The 21,951-nt window shown below is 43.8% G+C and overlaps 3 protein-coding genes across 3 annotated transcripts; all 3 read left to right on the forward strand.

Annotated features, from left to right (window-relative positions):
- The first annotated feature begins 384 nt into the window (after nt 1–384).
- Nucleotides 385–2,155, forward strand: cldn8.2 (claudin 8.2). Its single transcript, XM_084328320.1, has one exon. It carries the CDS (start codon nt 444–446, stop codon nt 1,359–1,361), a length of 918 nt encoding a protein of 305 aa, XP_084184446.1. The 5' UTR covers nt 385–443; the 3' UTR covers nt 1,362–2,155.
- A 2,087-nt stretch (nt 2,156–4,242) lies between these two features.
- On the forward strand, nt 4,243–7,512 carry cldn8.1 (claudin 8.1). The gene has a single exon (XM_084328342.1). The coding sequence runs from the start codon at nt 4,393–4,395 to the stop codon at nt 5,221–5,223; it is 831 nt and encodes a 276-aa protein (XP_084184468.1). The 5' UTR covers nt 4,243–4,392; the 3' UTR covers nt 5,224–7,512.
- Nucleotides 7,513–8,578: 1,066 nt separating this feature from the next.
- LOC311239853 (claudin-8-like) lies at nt 8,579–12,198 on the forward strand. Its single transcript, XM_084328299.1, has one exon. The coding sequence runs from the start codon at nt 8,702–8,704 to the stop codon at nt 9,767–9,769; it is 1,068 nt and encodes a 355-aa protein (XP_084184425.1). The 5' UTR covers nt 8,579–8,701; the 3' UTR covers nt 9,770–12,198.
- Nucleotides 12,199–21,951: the final 9,753 nt, after the last annotated feature.

Below are 21,951 nucleotides of genomic sequence, written 5' to 3' on the forward strand. Positions count from 1 at the left end.
ATCTCACATGTTGTAGCCTGTGTGTTGCACTGACATTATTGAATTTGCCTTATAATTACAGAATGATACAATTTTACACATTTCATTCAACAAATTAACCCCCTTCACAGAGTACCACAAGTGGCGGGAAATGCATTTTTTTCAAACGAGTAAACAATTGCCTTAATTCAATTAGGTTTTTGATGAAAGGGTTCTTGATCACATCACTAAACGTGTGAACAATGTGTTGTTTGTGTGTTTAAATCAAGTATCACCAGTCTGTGAGTGCTCGTCTATCTGATGGCCGTGAAGCAGCTCGACCAGTAAGGCAGCATTGCATCGTTAGCATATTTTCCAGGGTGTATAAGCTCTCGTCTTGTTCCTCTCCCTTCACTTAGATATTTCCTCAGCTGTGAGCAGACAAGCCAAGGGTCCTACCTTAGGCTTCCAGTCTGAGAGCCACCATGGCCTCCTACTACACCGGTTACAGCGGCTACACCGGCAAGCCTCCTCAGTCGTATGTTGCCCCTTCATCCTACGCCGAGAAGGACCCCCAGGCTTACGCGGACTCTGTGAACGACGAGATGGTGAGAAAGGAGAAAAAGGACCGCAAGGAGGCCATCTACTGTGAGATGATCGCCCTGGTCATCGGCTTCCTTGGACTTATCGGCGTGGCCGCTGTGACCGGCCTGCCCATGTGGAAGGTGACGGCCTTCATCGAGGAGAACATCATCGTCATGGAGACACGTTGGGAAGGGCTGTGGATGAATTGCTACAGACAGGCCAACATCAGAATGCAGTGCAAGGTGTACGACTCCCTGCTGTTCCTCCCCGCGGACCTGCAGGCCGCCAGGGGTCTGATGTGCGCCTCCGTGGCCCTGACCGCCATCGCCCTCATCACCTCCGCCGTGGGCATGAAGTGCACCAAAGTGGTGGACCACCGGCCCAAGACCAAGCACATAGTCCTGGTGTCCGGGGGATGCCTGTTCCTCATGGGCTGCCTCACCACCATCATCCCCGTGTCCTGGACGGGTCACGTCATCATCCGGGACTTCTACAACCCGCTGCTGCTCGACGCCCAGCGCCGGGAGCTGGGAGAGGCCCTCTACATCGGCTGGATGACCTCGGCGTTGCTCTTCGTCGCCGGCGTGATACTGCTGTGCCGCCACGCTCCTCATACCGGGGAGGAAGACGAGAAGCTCACGTACAACCCGGCGGCGAATATCTACCAGCCGGGATACCAGCCGGGATACCAGCCGGTGTACCAGCCGGGATACCAGCCGGGATACCAACCAGGGTACACGTATCAGCCGGCTTATTCCTACGCTACGCCGCCGCCGCCGGGCTCTGTGGTGTACACTTCAAACGGTTACCACCAGTGACGGGGGAATGGAACACAGAGAACGAGCCGGACCTCATAGCTAACTTTGAGTGCCAGGATTGTTGTTTGTTTCTGATTTCAAACGAGGAGAATCAAATGATGACTGATGTGACCACGGTCTGTTGCTGGCCCCAGTCTATCATCACTTCCTTCCTCAAGGACAGCCAAGTGTTCTACTACAGAGCCGTTTGAAATCCACTGGACTGAGTGTCTTCTTTTGAGCTGGTTTCAGTGCCTTGCCTTAAAAGAACACGCCAACATTTTGGGAATGCATGCTAGCCTAGCTTAGCACAATGAATGGAAGCGGACATGACCGGTTAGCCTTCGGGAGAGGTGTTAGTTGGACAATGCCTAGGCTAACCGGTCATGTCCGCTTCCATTCATTGTGCTAAGCTAGGCTAACGTGCAGCCAGATAGCTTTCTACTGAACGCACAGAGAGGAAACTGGTATCTATCTTCTTGTCTCTCTCTGGAGAATACGGTGAGCTCATTTCAAATGTTGGCGTATTCCTTTAATTCCTCTGTATACTTTCATTTTCTTGCTAATATAATCTCTAGAGTACTGTTTTTATTTGGAAAAAGCACAACATTTTGCACATCGCCGTCTTACTTCCCAGTACCTTTGAGAGCAAACGGTGCCCTAGGCCTTATTGATATTAGTGAGGAAGGTTCATGCGTATTGTATGAAGAACGCATTATTTGTACATTATTGTATTAACGTTTATCTTTTTTTACAGCACTGACTCTGAATCTGAGCTATAATGTGATTTAAAATAAAGGGGAAAATTAATGAAACGTGGTTTCCTTTACTTCGTAATCAACAACAATTAAACAGTAAATAGTAATGTACTGTTGACTATAGTTTGTGTATCCAACGTGTACAGTGCAAACCCCTCTCCTCAGAGGCGGATATTTCCCACTCAAATTGTTCTTGTTTTTCGCCCACTGGTTTATAGCCTACACACAGTGGAATGTTTTTCTAATGTCTCTATTGTTGTCAGTGCAAATGTACCTGAACCAGTGGAACCAGACTGGCCTGGCCACACAGATCCACCCACAATGCAAATATACAGAGGTCTCGTTTCAGGAGAGACACGTCTCATTTCAAACTACGTCCTGAGGCAAGGAGCAGGGACGCAAACACAAGAGACACGGATGACGCCTCCACGGAGACACTCTACTCACGCAAATGTACATACCTGCCCACACCAAGTTCATTATAGATAACTAGAACTAGATGTGAAAAAAAACACATGAACGTATTTTAGTTCATAATAAAAACGTGCTGAAACTATATTGTGAACTTACAAAATGAACTAAAATAAAATAAAATTGTACAGAAAATGTCTTTCCCAATTATGTCAACGTTGAAAGCACGAGGAGTCATTGGTGCATACTGTTCATCGATACTGGGGTGTCTGAACCACTGCGTGAGTCAATTGCCTTCAAAAAGTATTGTGTTTGTGTTTTGACTGACTCTTCTCAGTCAGTCAGATAAATCACATGGACCCATAATACAAGACTTTGTAGACTGGTGTGATGGCTGTTTTCTGGATTTAAATGTATCCAAAATCAAATAAATGATTATCTCACCAAAACACCGCTACAACAACCATCCACGGAGATGAGGTGGAAATTGTTCAGAACTACAAATATTTAGGAATTGTGTTTAATCACAAACTCAAATGTATCGACAATGCAAAGGCTCATCAGCATCTCTACTGTCTTCGTAAACTAAACTCCTTTGGAGTCGACCAGAGAATTCTGGCAACGTTTTATTCTTCCTTTATTGAAAGTATTCTAACCTTTTCATTTGTATGTTGGTTCGCATCCCTTTGTCAAAGAGACAAGAACAGACTGCAAGGTGTTGTCAACCTTAGCTAAAAAAAAATCGGCAAAACACAAAGATCCCTAGTACAGTTTAACAGTGCTCAAGTGCTCAAAAAAGCACATAAGATAATTAGTGACTCCACGCATGTCCTTCATGTGTGTTTTGACTTGTTGCCATCAGGAAAGCGCTTTAGACAGCCTGCCTGTAAAACAAACAGAAGGAAGTTTGGTTTTGTTCCAGGGGCCATTCGACTGGTGAATGGCCACAGTACAAGGAATGGTCAGTTCACTAATATGCACATTTTGACCCCTTGATTTAAAAATGTTTGACGAAAGTGCCCTTTTTTGTACTGACACTTTTTTGTTATTTATTTACTTATTATTTACAACAATAAGCATCCTGTTCTAACAGTGTCATGTATGTCTCTTGTCCCCTGTTCTGTCTTGGATGTGTATAAGTGCAGCTGTTTACAGTACATACAGTACACACACACACACACACGCACACACACACACACACACACACACACACACACACACACACACACACACACACACACACACACACACACACACACACACACACACTATAGGGCACTAATTTGAGGTTCTTAAAAGCAGTAGTTGATGTTTAGAATCACCACAGAACCATGTATTCAGTAGTTGACAGGACTGTCCTGCAGTAACAATAACCAGGGAGTCCGTCTGGAGTCTCACTCTCTACCAATGACATCTGCCACATAATCATCGACAGATCCTGAGAGGTTTCCGGGCCCATATAGTCACTGCAAATGATGATTACCTTTTAAAACCTCAATATCATCTTCAGAACTTCATTGTTGTCAACATAATAGTTTTTCTTTTTAGAAGCTTCCTTGTAAAACTGGGGGGAATGTAACTTGAGACCATTGAATAAACAAAGTGGCAGCTTATTACAGCTCCCAGTGTTGACGTACAAAGAGAAAAGCACCTCCTGGGGGATTGTGTTTCATAGCAACAGATCAGTTCCCACCCCTTCCTCTCTGCGGTCCTGACCAGAGGGAGGAGGCAGCACAGGTGTGTGCATGAATCCAACGCTCTTCCTCTGGGATGAGACACTCACTACACAGGGAATCAGCCTCCTACCAGCAGTCAGAAACCCGCCGCTGTGAGACCGCTGCTGTGCCTCGGAACCTGGGAGCCGATTAGGAGAGAGCAGCAGGATGGCCAACTCGGCGCTGGAGATAGTGGGTCTGTTGCTGACCTTGATCGGACTCATCGGGGCAGCGGCCAGCACTGGGATGCCCATGTGGCGCGTCACAGCCTTCATTGGGGAGAACATCATCGTGTTTGAGACCCGCTACGAGGGCTTGTGGATGAACTGCTACAGACAGGCCGACATCAGGATGCAGTGCAAGGTGTACGACTCCCTCCTGGCCCTGTCCCCCGACCTGCAGGCGGCCCGGGGCCTGATGTGCTGTTCCCTGGCCCTGGGCGGGCTGGGTCTGTTGGTCAGTCTGCTGGGGTTACAGTGCACCGCCTGCATCGAGAACAACGACCGGGTCAAGCGCGTCATCCTCATTGTCGCGGGCAGCATGATCCTCGCGTCTTGCCTCTGCGTCATCATCCCCGTGTCCTGGACGGGCCACGCCATCATCAGGGACTTCTACAACCCACTGCTCCTCGACGCCCAGCGCAGGGAGCTGGGGGAGGCCCTCTACATCGGCTGGGTGGCCTCGGCTTTCCTCTTCGCCGGTGGGTGCATGTTCACCTGCTGCAATCTGCCGGCCGACGACAAGGGTTCAGAGAGGTACCAGTACTCCAGGAATTCCGAGTACATGGCCTACCCTCCGCAGGGCTACCCTCAACAGGGCTACCCTCAACAGGGCTACCCTCAACAGGGCTACCCAGCGCAGGGCTACCCTCCACAGACTCTGCACCCCCAGCAGCTAGTGCCACTTCCACAGCCCCAGCCTGTGCTCTCCAGACACCCATCCAACTACAGCTACCACTCCAGATACCCCTCCGTACGCAGTGCGGTGGCCTATCTCTGAGCTCTGGAGAGAGACTGAGGTTAACGAAGCCCTGAGTGATGCTGCTGGGACTCATTTTCAAGGAACTTTTAATGGACCTACTGTTAGGATTCCCCTTTTTTTGTAATATGGCCATTGGATACTTGAGTGGCACATTTCACATTTTCAAAAGATACACTTTTAATTAAGAAGATGTCAAATGATTCAGAAATGTGCTTGAGGTTCAACGACCAATGTATTCACTGTGAATTTAAGCAATTGATTTAAAGATATATTACGTTTTTTTACCACCTACATTTCTTTTTAAAGTTTTGCATTTCACTTATATCAGCCTCTTGGTGAGTTATATAATCTTGACATGTATGATTTGATTTGATTTTGATTTGATATTTTTTATTTTCGTGTCTTACATACAGATGTATGCCCAGCCCATATGGGCTTACAAGACACATAACAATAAGTATATAATAATATACTTTACCAATTACTTAACAAATGACATAGACCAAGATGGCCATAAAAAAAAGAAAAATACAAGAAAATACAATAAAACGTAATATAACACAAGCTGTACTCAATGTAAATAAATAAACAGAAAAACAAGGTGAATTCAAATACAATTATATATGTATGAATGAAATATTATTAATTATTATCGAAATACGATACGCTTGATTGTTTCGAAGCCTAGCAAATCTAGGCCAATAATACTTGTTACAAACACATAATACCCCTGGTTTGTATGTAGGATTGTTTTATTTTTGCATGTAAAGCCACCTGTTAGGGACAACAATAGTGTCACAACAACAGTCACAACAATAGTGACTGTAAACAAAGGGGCATTAGGCTTTGTTGTTGAAACAACTCAGGTGGTTGCCATCACTACTGCCTGGGGTGTGTCTACTCTACTGTATTTAAAGGGATATTTCACTTTTTGGTATCACGTTCTACTTTTCCAGCACCCTCACCTTACATTAAATCTATACGCAGTCAGTCACCAACATTATCTGCCCCTGTACTGTATCTACCACGAGCATTTACTTTTTGAAACAACAACCAACACCAATATTCAAGCTTTTTAATGTTTTCTTTATCATCTGCAAAACTGCAAAAAGAAATTTAAATACCACAATAGGCCCTTCTCACAGCAGCCATTTTGGCTTTATATTTATGGTTACACCTTTGTTTACCCATCTATGACTATAGAATAGCTGCTATGAAAAAGGGCCTATAACACCTAATATAAATCACATTATCTCGCCTACCCTGTTGTATTTTGTATACGTTATATTTACGTGTCTTATACAATGTTATATTTGTGCGCAGTATAGGCTCTGATATTTAAACTGATGGAAAGAAAACACAAGTAAGTGACATCACTATAAAACCAGGACAGCCAGTGTCGGTGGCTGACTGTTGACCCATATGAGGATGTGTCTGTGCCAATGTAACCACAAATGTTATACCAGTAAATCACAAGACAATGGAAATAAACCTGGAGTTATATAGTATAGCTAGTGGTGTAGTATAGCGAGTATAGCTATAGTTACGATGAGGTCCCTGGTGATATAGACATAGAGCAGGGGTTCTCAAACTTTTTTATACCACAACCCCATTTTATTTAGGAATTGTTTTGGCGACCCCACACTTAAGTATTGCGTAATTTCAACGGATTAAGGAATATCAAAATAAAAGCACACGTTGTTGAACTTGATCATGCATATTTATTAGAACATTTTATTACAGCACTATGTTATCAATACACATTTATAAAACGGGGCATATTTAGCCAAAATATGTTGCCAGCACATAAATAATTTATAATCATAATTTTTTTTTTTTACTTGCCAATGCGACCCCACTGTCACCTACCCACGACCCCACTTTGGGTCACAACCCGTAGTTTGAGAACCGCTGACATAGAGGACTGCTGCTGAATCTAGGAGCGGATGGGGAAGAGACGGCTCAGTAACCATGTGACACAGTTTTAAGATTGCTTGTTAAAGGTGTGGGCCCAGGAGTAGCAGCCAGGGGCCTTGGTGTCTGTGCACAGAAAACAAATAGAGCACATCCAGCAGCTTGGTCACGTGGGGGACAGAATTTGCAAGTCACTTTGAATAAAGACACACAAAGCTCTTTCACAAGACACACAGGTTTAATTACAGGCCCTATTCTCCTCTGGGTTGTATCCTGGCTGGTTGTATTGTGGAATGAACACGCATTTCACTTATTTCACTTGCTTTTATTAGCCTTTCAGTTTAATAGACTAGGATTATTCAATATTTTTGCAATTTCCAAAGGAAATTGTAAATAAATACGTTATTATGTGATTGCAGTGTTTCATGCTGAAAATATTTTGTTGTGTAGTTTTATATATATAATGTAACGATGTCACAACTGTTACATATATATATACATATATATAGAGAGAGGTTTGTTTGACCTGTCCTAAGTGATTGTTTTAAAACACAGCTAACCACAATTTGTATATCTTGAAACAAACAACTCCTTAATAAAAAGAATAGTACTAAAGTGATCAATTATCAATCTATCATCAATAATCAATGATCAATCTTTCTCTGTTTCATCACCTACACTGACAGTGTCTCTCTGCTATCTTGTGGAGATGGATGGTACTGCAGAGAGCTCCTATTGTAGTTACAACAAATTGATCAAGACTTCTCACTTGCATATCATTTTACCCCAAAAGGCTTTAAAGAAAAATAGAAGAAAAACATAATGAATTTGATTCACTTTTGGGCACAATAATCTCAAAAGCCATATTATAATACATGACAATTGTACCACAGTAGTGCAATGTTCTCACTTAAAGCTGCAGTAGGCAACTTCAGAAATATTAGTAAGAGTGAGTTTACCTGCCCAGCAGAAATAAAGCAAGTCAATGCACGTTCAGACACAGACTCCCAAAGCACCAGCAGCTTTAAGATGAATTAACATATATATATTATATTTCCCAGCCTTTGATCGGCAGATAGTTTTGTACATTGTGTGTACTTTTTGACAAGGAACGTGATGGTGGTCTTATTTTTTCGATGTGACCCCAGGGTGCTCACTTGGTGCTCTATTTCAGCTGGGCAGGTAAACTCACTCTTGCAAACTTCTCAGGAGTTGCCTATTGCAGCTTTAATTGGTGGCCAATAGAACGACACATCAAAACATCAAGAAAGAGTCGAGTTGTTGTTGTCAGATACAGTATATCTTCTATCTGTGTTGTGACTGACGGCCCGCACCGCTATGGTTAGAGTGACTATAAACACAGGTCCAGCAGAGGTACTCCTTACCCCTATGTGTCTGAGCCAACCAGGTGACAGTGATCTTTCCCACAATACACAAGTCTCTCACGACTCACGCTCAGTCTTGGATCCCTCCTCGTCTTGGACGCGTCTCCACCTCGGACCGCTTGGATCGCTCTGAAATGACGCTCCGTCGGGGTGTCTCAGTTTAACTTTTGAAACTCTGACAGCTCCTACGTTACACGATGCTTCAAGGGATCGCAGAGATAGCGGCGATGTGTATTGGCCTGGTAGGGCTGATAGGCGCAGCCGCGACCACTGGGATGCCCATGTGGAAGGTGACGGCCTTCATCGGGGAGAACATCATCGTCATGGAGACCCGCTGGGAGGGCTTGTGGATGAACTGCTACAGACAGGCCAACATCAGGATGCAGTGCAAGGTGTACGACTCCCTGCTGTTCCTCCCCCCGGACCTGCAGGCCGCCAGGGGGCTGATGTGTTGCTCTGTGGCTCTGTCAGGGCTGGGGCTCCTAGTGGGTCTGGCTGGCATGCGCTGCATCTCCTGTATTAGGGATAACGACCGTGCGAAGGGCATTATCCTCCTGGTCGCAGGCAGCATGCAGTTCATGGCCTCCATCTGTGTCTTTATCCCAGTGTCCTGGACGGGCCACGTCATCATCAGGGACTTCTACAACCCTCTGCTGCTCGACGCCCAGCGCAGGGAGCTGGGGGAGGCTCTCTATATCGGCTGGGTGACCGGTGCTTTCCTCTTCGCTTCCGGCCTCCTGTTCGTCTGCCACCACGTGCCCTCAAACAAAGCATCGTTCGACATGTACCAACAGAACAACATGCGGGGATACAAACCGGCCCCGATGAGGTACCATCCTATATCTAGTGTCCCCAGCCTGGCGGTATATCCACCCCAGCCCGGTCTCCAGAACAACACCATCGGCCACCAACAACAAACCCTGCCTATGCAGAATGTCCCTCTGACACGGAACGGAGTGCCGACTCTCTACAACCCTGGCTTGGTTGAAAACGGGCCATTGCTGTACCAGGCAGGCAACATGGGCCCCTATTACTCGACTCAGAGCTCAAACTACATCAGTAGCATGTATACAACGCCAGGGGAGTCTCTCTATACGAGTCAACAGACCCATCCCTATTCTTCAGGTTACGTGGTCAATCCATCGCTGTCCTACAATTCCAGTTGCCACGCGGTGCCACAGAATCCCATTTTTGTAGGATACAAGGTGTCGAGGTTGTCTCCAGAGTCGCACAACAGTAGGAGCGGCGCTGGTGTGTACATATGAGAGAAGAGACAGAGCGATCTCTCTTTATTTCATTTACCTTGGCCAATGTAAAATACTGTGCTGCTACTGTACGATCACACAATGTTCGAGTGAAAGAGACGTATAATGTCGAAGTTAAGAGTAAAGAAAACTTTGATTCAAGCTAATATTGTAAGTGAGGATTCTCAAAGTGTTTGGAGAAAATACATAGCCTACTTTTAAATGTAAATAAGACATGATTGAAGAAGAAGAATGAAGAAGAATAGGGAGTCCTGCACGCCAACATTATGGAAAATGCACTTACCGTCTTCTCCAGAGTCAGACAAGATGATAAGACACCAATTTCTGTGCTTTCAGTAGAAAGCTATCCGGCTGCAAGCTAGCCTAGCTTAGCACAATTGAATGGAAGCGGATACAGACCAGTTGGCCTCTCCCTGAGTGGTCCATTGTATATACTATACAATTATATAGTATAGTATATAGAAGTATAATATAGAATAATACATTATATAAATATATAGATAAATGTGTGTGTGTGTGTGTGTGTGTGTGTGTGTGTATAAATGAATGAACCTAAATATGCAATTTAACTGATACACAAAATGTATTTATTTATGGTAATTTAATTGTGTTGATGTTTCCAGTTCTGCAAAACAAGTATGTACATTTTGTTTGGTTGGGTAAACATTGCACTTAGTCTATCAGTGTACTGTAGGGGCAGGTACAATAATAATTTTCTTCTTCCTGTTCCTTTCGGCCATGGAATTAAGTGGAGCATATTAAGTGAACTATGTACTGTTGGACTGTAACAATTCCATGTACGAATAAATGAAAATGAAATGTCCGCTTGCATTCATGTGTGATAAGCTAGGCTAGCCTGTAGCCAGATAGCTTTCTAGTGAACACACAGACAGGAAACTGGCTGACTCTGGAGAAGACTGTTGGCGTGTTCCTTTAAGACATACTGTAATTGGCCATGTTGACACCGTCGCTGTTGACAAAGTAAACTGAGGTGACATTGAGCTGAATTCCAGACTGGTATGAGTTTGTTTTCCCATAACAAGCAGCCTACTACACCCATATGTGGGCCTGATACATACAGCAAATACACCCCATCAGCAAGAGCTACATCATTATATAAAACTGATGACAACTGTTTTCTCTCTCAACTGGTTTATTTTCTAGGGGAGGTCCTCTTGGGTTTCCTACCTCTCCTGCACATTTCCAGTCACTTTCTGTCATTAATTTTAATTGTAAACATATAGTTTGTGTGCAAATATCTCAACTAAGACTATGTCTAGTTGGTCTACCTAGCTAGCTGCTTTATAGCTGTTTCTATTTCTCAGTCTACTTGTGTTGTAACAAGCATTGATAAAGCCTGCTTAAGTTTACTCTTCATATTTTATATTAATATTTATTGTCTTGCTATGACCCTGCCCATACCTGTACCCCAAGGGGGATCAATAAAGGAATATCTTATCTTATACCTTTCATGCATGAATTATGACAACCCCAGTCAGGATTTCCCCCATGTATTTTCATTGCTCTTGGGGCATGAAAAACAAGATTTTAACAAAAACAATTGTTTTATATATTTTTCAAAGATATTTCAACATGTCCACTTGAGTGGACAACATGCATTTATAGTTTTCAACTGAAAATATACTGCATTAATAATTATATGGTATAACATAGTAATACTGTGTGTATTAACAAAACCAATCAAGAAAATTATATAAAATGAAAAGTCCATTGTGATTCCTATATTTACAACAGACGTACTACACACAGACGTACAGTATACACACAGACGTACAGTATACACACAGACATACAGTATACACACAGACGTACAGTATACAAACAGACTGTCACGTTCCTAGGCCCGGTCCTGGCTGGACCGGGCAGGATAATAACATTGGACAGTGCTCTCCGCCTGACATTGGCTCTCTACCTCCCTCTAGGGACCTAAGCCCTATGGTGCGGTCTGCTATCCTATGTTGGTTGCACATTGTTGATTTAATTTCTAATGTTCTGTTGTCCTGGGCCATCCCTGTCTATGTGTGATGTCACCCCCCTGTTGAGCTGTTGTGTGTCATTGCCTTAGTGTCTAGTTGTGTTTAGTTTGTCATTGCTTTTGTGTCTAGGTTGTGTTGTGATTCTGTGTTTGGCCAGGTGTTCTTCATTGTTAATTAGTTTGGGTATTTAGGTGTCTGTCTGTCCTCATTTCCTTGTGGTGTCATTTCCTCCAAGTCCTCGTGTTACCCTGCTCGTCGTGTCTCCTGTTTTCTCCCGTGCCTTGCTGTTCGTATTGAGCGTTTGTAAGTAGATTAGTATTTTGTTTTGTTGTTGTTTTATTTTCCGTGTTTACAATTCAGTTCTCTGTCTCTAGCGCCAGCTCGGCTTTTGTAACGTACTGTCGTCATCAAGTAAAGTCTGTTTACACGTTATCCTGCCGTCTCTGCCTCCTCCATTCCGGTCCGCAACCTGAGTTCTCATCGCTCCCCTACTACCTAATCGTAACACAGACGTACATTATACACACAGCACACAGACGTACAGTATACACACATATGTACAGTATACACACAGATGTACAGTATACACACAGATGTACAGTATACACACAGCACACATATGTACAATACACATAGATGTACAGTATACACTCAGATGTACAGTATACACACAGATGTACATTATACACACAGCACACAGATGTACAGTATACACACATACGTACAGTATACACACAGACGTACAGTATACACACAGATGTACAGTATACACACAGCACACATACGTACAATACACACAGATGTACAGTATACATACAGATGTACAGTATACACACAGACGTACAGTATACACATAGACGTACAGTATACACACAGCACACATACATACAATACACACAGCCGTACAGTATACACACATATGTACAGTATACACACATATGTACAGTAAGTTATACACAGACGTACAATACACACAGACGTACAGCATACACACAGATGTACAGTATACACACAGCACAGACATACAGTATACACACAGATGTACAGTATACACACAAATACAGTATACACACAGCTCAGATGTACAGTATACACACACAGATGTACAATATACACACAGACGTACAGTATACACAGAAATACAGTATACACACAGACATACAACAGTCACAGTAATAAGTATGAATGGTAGTCAATATATAGCTAGTAGTGGCGCATGATGTCCACTTGAGTGGACAGCTGATTAATCGTGATTTCCTCCCAATCTAAAATCAATAGTTTCAAGTTTCAAGTTTCTTTATTAGTTGTCATACAAAAATACAGAATACTTTTATATGAAATGCTTCTTTCTGTTTTGCTCCTGAGAGTGTGCTAGATATAAATAAGTATAAAATAGAAAGTCAAGTACGTAGACAAGTGTAAACAAAACAAAAGTGTTCAATATACATATACAATATACAATGCAGAGTAGATAAAAAGTAACTGAGTTACAATACAATATACAGTACAATGCAGAAATGGGATGAGGTACAACTTAGTGTAGCAGGGTGGATTATCCCTGCTTTATGGGAGTGGATGTACACGGCCACCTGGTAGCGAGAACGCAGCAGAGCTGGGTCCAGCTGAGTCCCCGACTGTAGGCCAGGAATGTTGAAGTGGAGGTCGAGCAGCAGGAGTGGATGGGGCCTAGGATTCACTGACCTAGGGATGGTATGCTGGTCCTTCTTGCCCTCCAGGGCGATCAGCAGTAGCTCCCCACACACCCACACTTCCCCCAATACTTCCTGGGCCCTCCCACACCCGATGGCAGTAAAGATGGATGATGTATTCGCTCCCCAAAGCAGTACCCTTCCCGAATGATGAGTAGAGACCTTTCACAATGAACTATAGGCAGGGGGTGGGGAAAGGGTTAAATTGTAATGAGCATTACCCGGAAAGGAAAGGGTTAAATAAAATGCACATTAACAGACACGCACACAGTGGTCCCATTAACTGTCCTTTACTGGAAGTCTGATGCAAGTTACAATTGATTACACAATGATCAAAGTTATTTCCGCCCTGGGCACCTAGTACTCTTGCTCTATAAGTCAGACTAAAGTGCTTCCCACACTGGGCTAGACACAGTAATAACACCTTCCCTTTAAGGGTTTATATACCGTTCCACTTCTCCGTAGGTGGGGAGAGAGGGGAGGAAGAGGGAGAGGGATAAGGGAGTTATTGGTTCAATGGGATTTTTGGTAAAAGAACACACATTATTATTACATTCAACCAGAATGACAGTGGGCCCACGTTGCAAATAAAAGTCCTATCTATAGCCGGCTTTCCCCCAAAATAATAAAAGGTCGGGGCGCCCCTAAACACTGTTACCAGCGTCAGTTCAAAGCACTGTTTCTCTTCGCCCTTAGAAGGCCCGCACCGCACAGAGAGAATGTCTACCGATAAAGTTTCAGCACTCTGAGCGCTCGCTGTACTTATCCAAATGGCGGGCCTGCTCCCACCACCAACCGTCCGTGTGGTGAGATGGCCGTCGAGAGGTCCCGTGATAGCAGGCAGCAGGGCTGGGTAGACGCTGGGCAGGTGACTGCTGGGGTAACGGCTCGGAGGGGCTGGAGGAGCATGCAGTGTAGTGACTTCCGCTGCTGGGCTGAAGGGGTGGGGCGACACGCGGGCTAAACTGTGGTGCTAGCCTAACTGAAGCTAAGCTGTGGGTCGTGGTGAACCCCCTGTCATGACGCAAATACTTCAGCTAAAACGCAATGTGGGCAATATCTACCACACTCTTCGGCAGTCGCTCGTCTGCTTCTTCATTCACAATGTCTCTTCCGCATGAACTAAAAGCTAAGCTATCGCATACTCATTACTAACCAGCTTCGTAACTGGGTTTCTATCTCGCGTGCTTGATGTCCGAAGCTCCAGCTCCGTGCGTCCTCTTCCCTCTCTGGAAAACGATGAAGAGGAAGTTCCTCCGTCGGCGATGCGCCCTGAGCCCATCCTTCTTCACCTGTGTCTCCCTGCCCAAGGTCGCCACCAGCTCCCCCTGGCGGCACCTGTATCCTGTCCCACTATGAAGTGTCAATGTTAGGATAGGGAGGATCAAGAGCGGTCCGCCGGTTACACAACGTCCTCGCGAACACAGGGAATGCAAGGAATTAGCGTTAGACACATTGAATTATTGTCAGACATATTCAGGTGTCTACATTAGGGTAAGGTGCAATGAGGTATGAGTTGTAGTGCAAATCTCTTTACCAATAAATATAAAGTGTGTTAAAGTGTCTAAAGTGGGTAAAGTGGGTGCTACAGTGGGTTGTTTATTTAAAGTGAGTGTGTAGGTGTGGATGTGTGTGCTGTGAGTGTATTTGATGGTTTGTTACATAGTGTTATTGTCGTTGAGCATCCTGATGGCCTGGGGAGAGAAGCTCTTTCTGAGTCTCTCTGTGCTTGCCATGACACTCCGGTATCATGCCTGACCGCAGCAGTTCAAAGAGGCAGTTGTTTGGGTGACTAGAGTCTTTTATTATTCTCTTAGCCTTACTCCTGCAACGCTTGTTGTAAATGTCTTGGAGAGTGGGAAGCCCACCTCCAATTGTGCGTTCGGTTGAACGGGCCACTCTCTGTAGTCTGCTACGGTCTTGTGCGGTGCTATTCCCAAACCAGGAGGTGATATTGCCAGTCAGGATGCTCTCTATTGTGCATGAGTAGAAGTTGAATGAATGAATGAATGAATGAATGAATGAATGAAAACTTTATTTAACAGATTGCAGAATGGGTACAATACAGTACAGCTCAATACACACAATTGTTAAGGGGATGCAGACCAGAGAAAGACGTTTTTCTTGTTTACATCAGGGTCCCCCAGTTCTTAAGGATCTTCTGACTCACGTTGAACTTCCTTAGTCGCCTAAGGAAGTAGAGGCGTTGTCGTGCCTTCTTGACTACACTGTCAATGTGTGTGGTCCATGTCAAGTCCTCGGATATGTGGACTCCGAGGTACTTAAAACTGTTCACTCTCTCGACCGGTGCCCCGTCGATGCTGAGGGGGCTGTAGTCCCTGACCCCCGACCTCCTAAAGTCCACAATCATCTCTTTTGTTTTGCTGACGCTCAGGGAGAGGCTGTTCTCTTGACACCATCCTGCCAGAACTTCTACCTCTTCCAGGTAGGCCCTCTCATCGTTTGCAGAGATCAGGCCCACCACTACTGTGTCGTCAGCAAATTTGATGATTGTGTACTACAATACTTAGAAGATTTAACAATGACATGACTCCTTAGATGTTACTTGATGTTCGAATATTTTTTTTACCTGCAAGGTATTCCTAGGAATTTGTTGATACTCCAGAGAAACATGGTGGTTCTGACTGGTCGTCGGCCATCATGGTTTGAAGGGGGAAATAATTCAGATACAATGGCTTGCCACTAGATGGCAGTGTAAATAACATTGCACTAGTGTCTACTGTAGTGGATTATGTGCAGCTATGCCATCAAAACCCATTCATATTCAAGAGAATGGCTTTTGAATAGCGGTCTACTGTAGTAATCTCTATGCGTGAAAGGGTTAAAACCTCTCCAAGTATGATGATATAGCACAATAGAGTCTCAGGCTTATTTACATTGTGGTCCTTGGTGTGTTGAATGGCATAACTGGGATCAGGGCCGCGGGAAGTCCACGGGAAGTGGGAGTGCTGAGATATTGATAGTTTTTGATTAATCTTTTATTTTATTTTATATAATTATTTTTTTAATAAAATATATATATTATATAATTATACTTGTAGTTGTATTGTCTGTGAGACATCGCCACCACGCAACAAGTCAAAATGCTCGCTATCTGCAAACAGCTCCACTGTCTGTGTGTATACTCTGCTTTGGTCAAATCACATTTAGCGTGGGGCCTGAGAGTGCTGGGGCTGACGTTCTGCAGATGGATACTATTGAGTCAGAGCGTTCAACAGGGTCTGAAACGTGTTATGAGGGGGTGCTGAGATAAGTGATATAATAATAACGTCATAGGTTTACCACTCTGGTAAACCAACACTCTCGTTCACTAGAGACCGCGCTCTCACGCTCAGCTCTGCGGAGCGTGCAAGACAAACATGTAACCGTTTTGATGCACACATCACAGCCCAGCTTACCCCACCTGTTGCGCCATCCCTCTGCAATTCGTTCCCCGCATACATGATCGCCGACGCCGACATGCAAAAGGTCTTCGACCACCCTCCCGGGGGCTCGGATAGTTCTGCTGGCTTGTTCACGCCAGGGAAACCGCAGATATATTCCTTTACTGCGAATTCAGCGTCCCAAAACTATTAAGGCTGAGTCTATTTTTTTTACCAACGGATTTCCAGTTCCGCGTTGACGCTTCCAGGCCGCGTCTATTCGAATCCCAACCGGTTCCTGCGTCGGCTACACGCTGTTAATAACACTGCATTATCGAGACAGCGCCACTATGACGATCTGGCAATGAATTCCAAGAGTAGGGTAAATCTGCAGTGCCGCTCCGCTCTGTGACATTGAGTAGCCTCGGTTACAATGGAATAAAAGCCAAAACAACCTTGCAGTTGCAGTTACACTCCCCGCTGCAGCCCCCGCCGCACCCCCAGTTGCCGCGTCCCTGAGTGGGATGCATATGCATAGATATATATAGAACACTAGATAGCTTAAGGCGGAGTCACCAGCGTCACTGAACCGCCGCCATCTTGGGAGGGTCAGCCTTGAGTGAGAGTGAGTGAGCTGCACAGACAAAAATACTCATAACTCGCTGAAATATTGACGGATTTACAAACGGGTTGGTTTGCTATAAACATCAACGATGTAGTTATGATACTGCATACTTATAAAAAAAGAATTTTTTAAAGATGTTTTTTTTTTTACAAACCACTTGAATCATAGCCACGTTAATAATGCTTGTAATAAACCAAACCGTTTGTAAATCCGTCAATATTTCAGCGAGTTATGAGTATTTTTGTCTGTGCAGCTCACTCACTCTCACTCAAGGCTGATCCTCCCAAGATGGCGGCGGTTCAGTGACGTCGCTCTCCATTGGCCGGCAGCGCGGGCAAGCTATCTAGTGTTCTATATATATCTATGTGCATATGGTCACGGGTTCAAACATCGTCTCTGCTGAGGAAGCAGGGAAGAGAGATGGTGTCGGAGAGGCCATTCATTATGTAATTCTCTATTATGTCAATATTCTATTTTTATGGTTATTGTGCAATTGGGAGAGTCGAGCATTAGAAGCAGAAAAAGATACCAGCACAGAAAAATATTTATCATTCTATGTCTTTATGTCTTTATGCGTTACGATAAATAGAGCATCAGATAGCTTTTATGATTTGAATGATGATTTATTTTCTTTTCTTTTTTTACAAATCTTTTTATTGGTTCAACACAGAGAAGTATCAGTTACAACATTTGACATGTATAATATTCTGCCACCTTTTTTGTTGGTAAATCTATTCCATCATTTCCGACCTACAACTTAATAGTCCTATATTTTGTGTAGACGTACTTGATGTGATTGGACCTTTCCTCATTCCTGTGAACACAGTTGCTGGCTGGCTAATGTACGCTCAGTATATGTATAGTAGTATGTGGGCCGACGTGTATGCTACATGAGGGTAATAATTATTAATTATTAATAATTAATGAACAAGTCAAGTACAAACAATGTTCATAATGAGTTATAAATAATGTAGAACTAACTTGTAAATGTTATACAAATATAGTTATAAATAATCTAATAATAATTTACAAATGTATATAAATGGTTTGTTCATGATGAGTTCATTATATACAAGTACCTTATAAAGGTCTTATAACTGAGTGTTATTATAAAGTGTTACCCAAAAGTTTCCTCTATACATAAAGAGTGAATAGCCTACTGTGTTTACTGTATACACATAGATTTGAAGACTAGCAGACTGTGAGAAACAGGTGTACTGAGTCTGACATGTGTAGACTATAGCAGACTGTGAGAACCAGGTGTACTGACATGTGTAGACTAGCAGACTGTGAGAAGCAGTTGTACTGACATGTGGAGACTAGCAGACTGTGAGAAGCAGGTGTACTGCATGTGTAGACTATAGCAGACTGTGAGAACCAGGTGTACTGACATGTGTAGACTAGCAGACTGTGAGAAGCAGGTGTACTGACATGTGTAGACTAGCAGACTGTGAGAAGCAGATGTACTGACATGTGGAGACTAGCAGACTGTGAGAAGCAGGTGCACTGACATGTGTAGACTAGCAGACTGTGAGAACCAGGTGTACTGACATGTGTAGACTAGCAGACTGTGATAACCAGGTGTACTGACATGTGTAGACTAGCAGACTGTGAGAACCAGGTGTACTGACATGTGTAGACTAGCAGACTGTGAGAAGCAGGTGTACTGACATGTGTAGACTAGCAGACTGTGAGAAGCAGGTGTACTGACATGTGTAGACTAGCAGACTGTGAGAACCAGGTGTACTGACATGTGTAGACTAGCAGACTGTGAGAACCAGGTGTACTGACATGTGTAGACTAGCAGACTGTGAGAAGCAGGTGTACTGACATGTGTAGACTAGCAGACTGTGAGAACCAGGTGTACTGACATGTGTAGACTAGCAGACTGTGAGAACCAGGTGTACTGACATGTGTAGACTAGCAGACTGTGAGAAGCAGATGTACTGACATGTGGAGACTAGCAGACTGTGAGAACCAGGTGTACTGACATGTGGAGACTAGCAGACTGTGAGAAGCAGATGTACTGACATGTGGAGACTAGCAGACTGTGAGAACCAGGTGTACTGACATGTGGAGACTAGCAGACTGTGAGAACCAGGTGTACTGACATGTGGAGACTATAGCAGACTGATTATTATGTTATGAACTGAGCACATCCAACTCACCCCACATGGACAAAAGTACTCACTTTTTGTCAGTATTGATAGCATTTTGATTTGATGCACATACTGGCTGTCATATGTATCAATATGAATGGGTTCTACTCTTTTATTTTGTATTATTGTTTTAATAATGACACATGATACATGTTTTTTGTTTGTTCCTTACAACTCTACACTCAATCTGGGTGAATGTATGTTAAATTACATTTTTGGGATGGCTGCCATATTGGTAATATGCTACAATAAATAATCATAAATCTGTATTCCAATGCTTTTCTAATGCTCAAAAGCGCATATTTTCTATCTCTAGGGATGTATACCTTGACAAAAATCACTATGAGCATTATTCCGCAACAATGGCTTGGCTGGGAGGTAGAGCAGTCGTCTGGCAATGCGGAGATTCCCAGTTCGATTCCCGCTCCTCCCGGGCAGCGTGTCGATGTGTCCTTGAGCAAGACACTTAACCCCTAATTGCTCCCGATGAGCAGGTTGGCACCTTGCATGGTTGCCTCCGCCGTGAATGTGTGAGTGAATGGGTAAAACTATTTTAGGAACAAATTGTAAAGCGCTTTGGATAAAAGCGCTATATAAATGCAGCCATTTAGTCCCCTCAGGTGGTACCGACCAACCCTACTGTCTAATGCAGGGGTCAGGAACCTTTTTGACTGGGAGAGCCATAAAAGCCAAATATTTCTAAATATATTTCATTGAGAGCCATATAGTATTTTTAACGTATAATAAATTAAATATGTCTTACTTTTAATGCGACTTCTGGTGCTGCATGGTTTTGCTGATGGCCTTGTAATCTGGTTCATACGTGGTGAGGTTGAGCTTCATGCAGGCGTTGAGGCTTCCATCAGTTAAACGTGAGCGTAGGTTGGTCTTAATGTTCCTCATATGCGAGAATGACTGCCCACATGCATATGTAGAGCCAAACATGGTCAATACGGCAATACTCACGCTGCATTGTGTGGTATGTCACAGGAAGCTCGTTCCAAGTTTTAAGAATCAGCTGGTCTTCAGGCTGCTCGCTATATCTTCAGCTACAGATACTATTAGCTGTATCTTCAAAACTAATTTCTGTTTACTTTAAAATGACACAGTATTATTAAGAAATATCACAAGTATTAAAAAAAAAAAAAAAAATTTTTTTTTTTTACTCAAAAATGTCTGGGAGCCATATGCTGTCACCAGAAGAGCCATATATGGCTCGCGAGCCATAGGTTCCCGACCCCTGGTCTAATGGCTCAGCATGTTTTCAACAAGCATTGCACAACAGCGCATAGCAATGAATGGCAATGGGTTAGGCATAGCAAAGAAATGGCCTGTAAATAAATGTGGTTTGGATAGGACAGGGACTGTCTGTATCCGTGACAAGCGTGTGTAGCCTGTCTGCCCTTATTGAGAGTATTCTCAATAATTATTAAGTCACAATCCCATTCAATTCACCACCATTACCTCACCACCAGATGTCGCCACAGAGAACATGATGACTGTCCCGATTGTTAATAAGGAGTGCTGTGACCGGTCTAGCTGATAGACAAATAAGGTGTATAGGATGTTTAGGTATTTGTAACATGTCTGAAATAGACAACACGCAGGCAGCAGACTCGTGTAGCCTATTTTATTAATTAGATAATTTTATGAAGACCAAAACCAGCAGACCAAGACGGGCCAACAATTGATTGACACTTTGATTGTTCCCTCTTATTATCTTATTAGCCGTATACAGTAGACAGAATCATAAGAATGAGATCAGATCGAGGCGGGCTGCTCCTTTCACAGCAGTATCAACAACTAAAAACAGATGGAACCACCATATTTATCCCAAACTCTGCTTCAAGGAGACAAAGTCCTGAAAGTGGTAACAAGCTTTTTTTTTCTTTTTTAGACTATGGCAGATCATAGGCTAAACAGTTAGGTCGTTTAATAATCTTCAGGGAGCATGACACCGACTATTTTGAAGATTAGAGATATATGCGTTTCCATCAGGACAGGAGCAAAGATTGAATAATTCCTCGGTGAACCGAAGCAGCAAAGACGTTGTCGAGGTCGAGTGCTCGCTGCGGCCAGATTTGAAGTTAATAATCTTCCGAACGCATCCATGTTTGCGGATCAGCAGCTCGACTACAGTGCGCTCAATTGAGTGCGTGCGCGGGTGGGAGGGACGCTCAGCGGGGGGGGGGGGGGGGGGGGACGCTCAACGGGCTGCGCACGGTCCTCATTAGTTGTAGCTATACTTGTACAATTCAAGTAGCCTACCGCGCAACGGGGACATGATGAGAGGGATATCGGGACACTTT

This window comes from Notolepis coatsorum (assembly GCF_963971535.1).
Source record: "Notolepis coatsorum genome assembly, chromosome: 1".
Taxonomy (NCBI): domain Eukaryota; kingdom Metazoa; phylum Chordata; class Actinopteri; order Aulopiformes; family Paralepididae; genus Notolepis; species Notolepis coatsorum.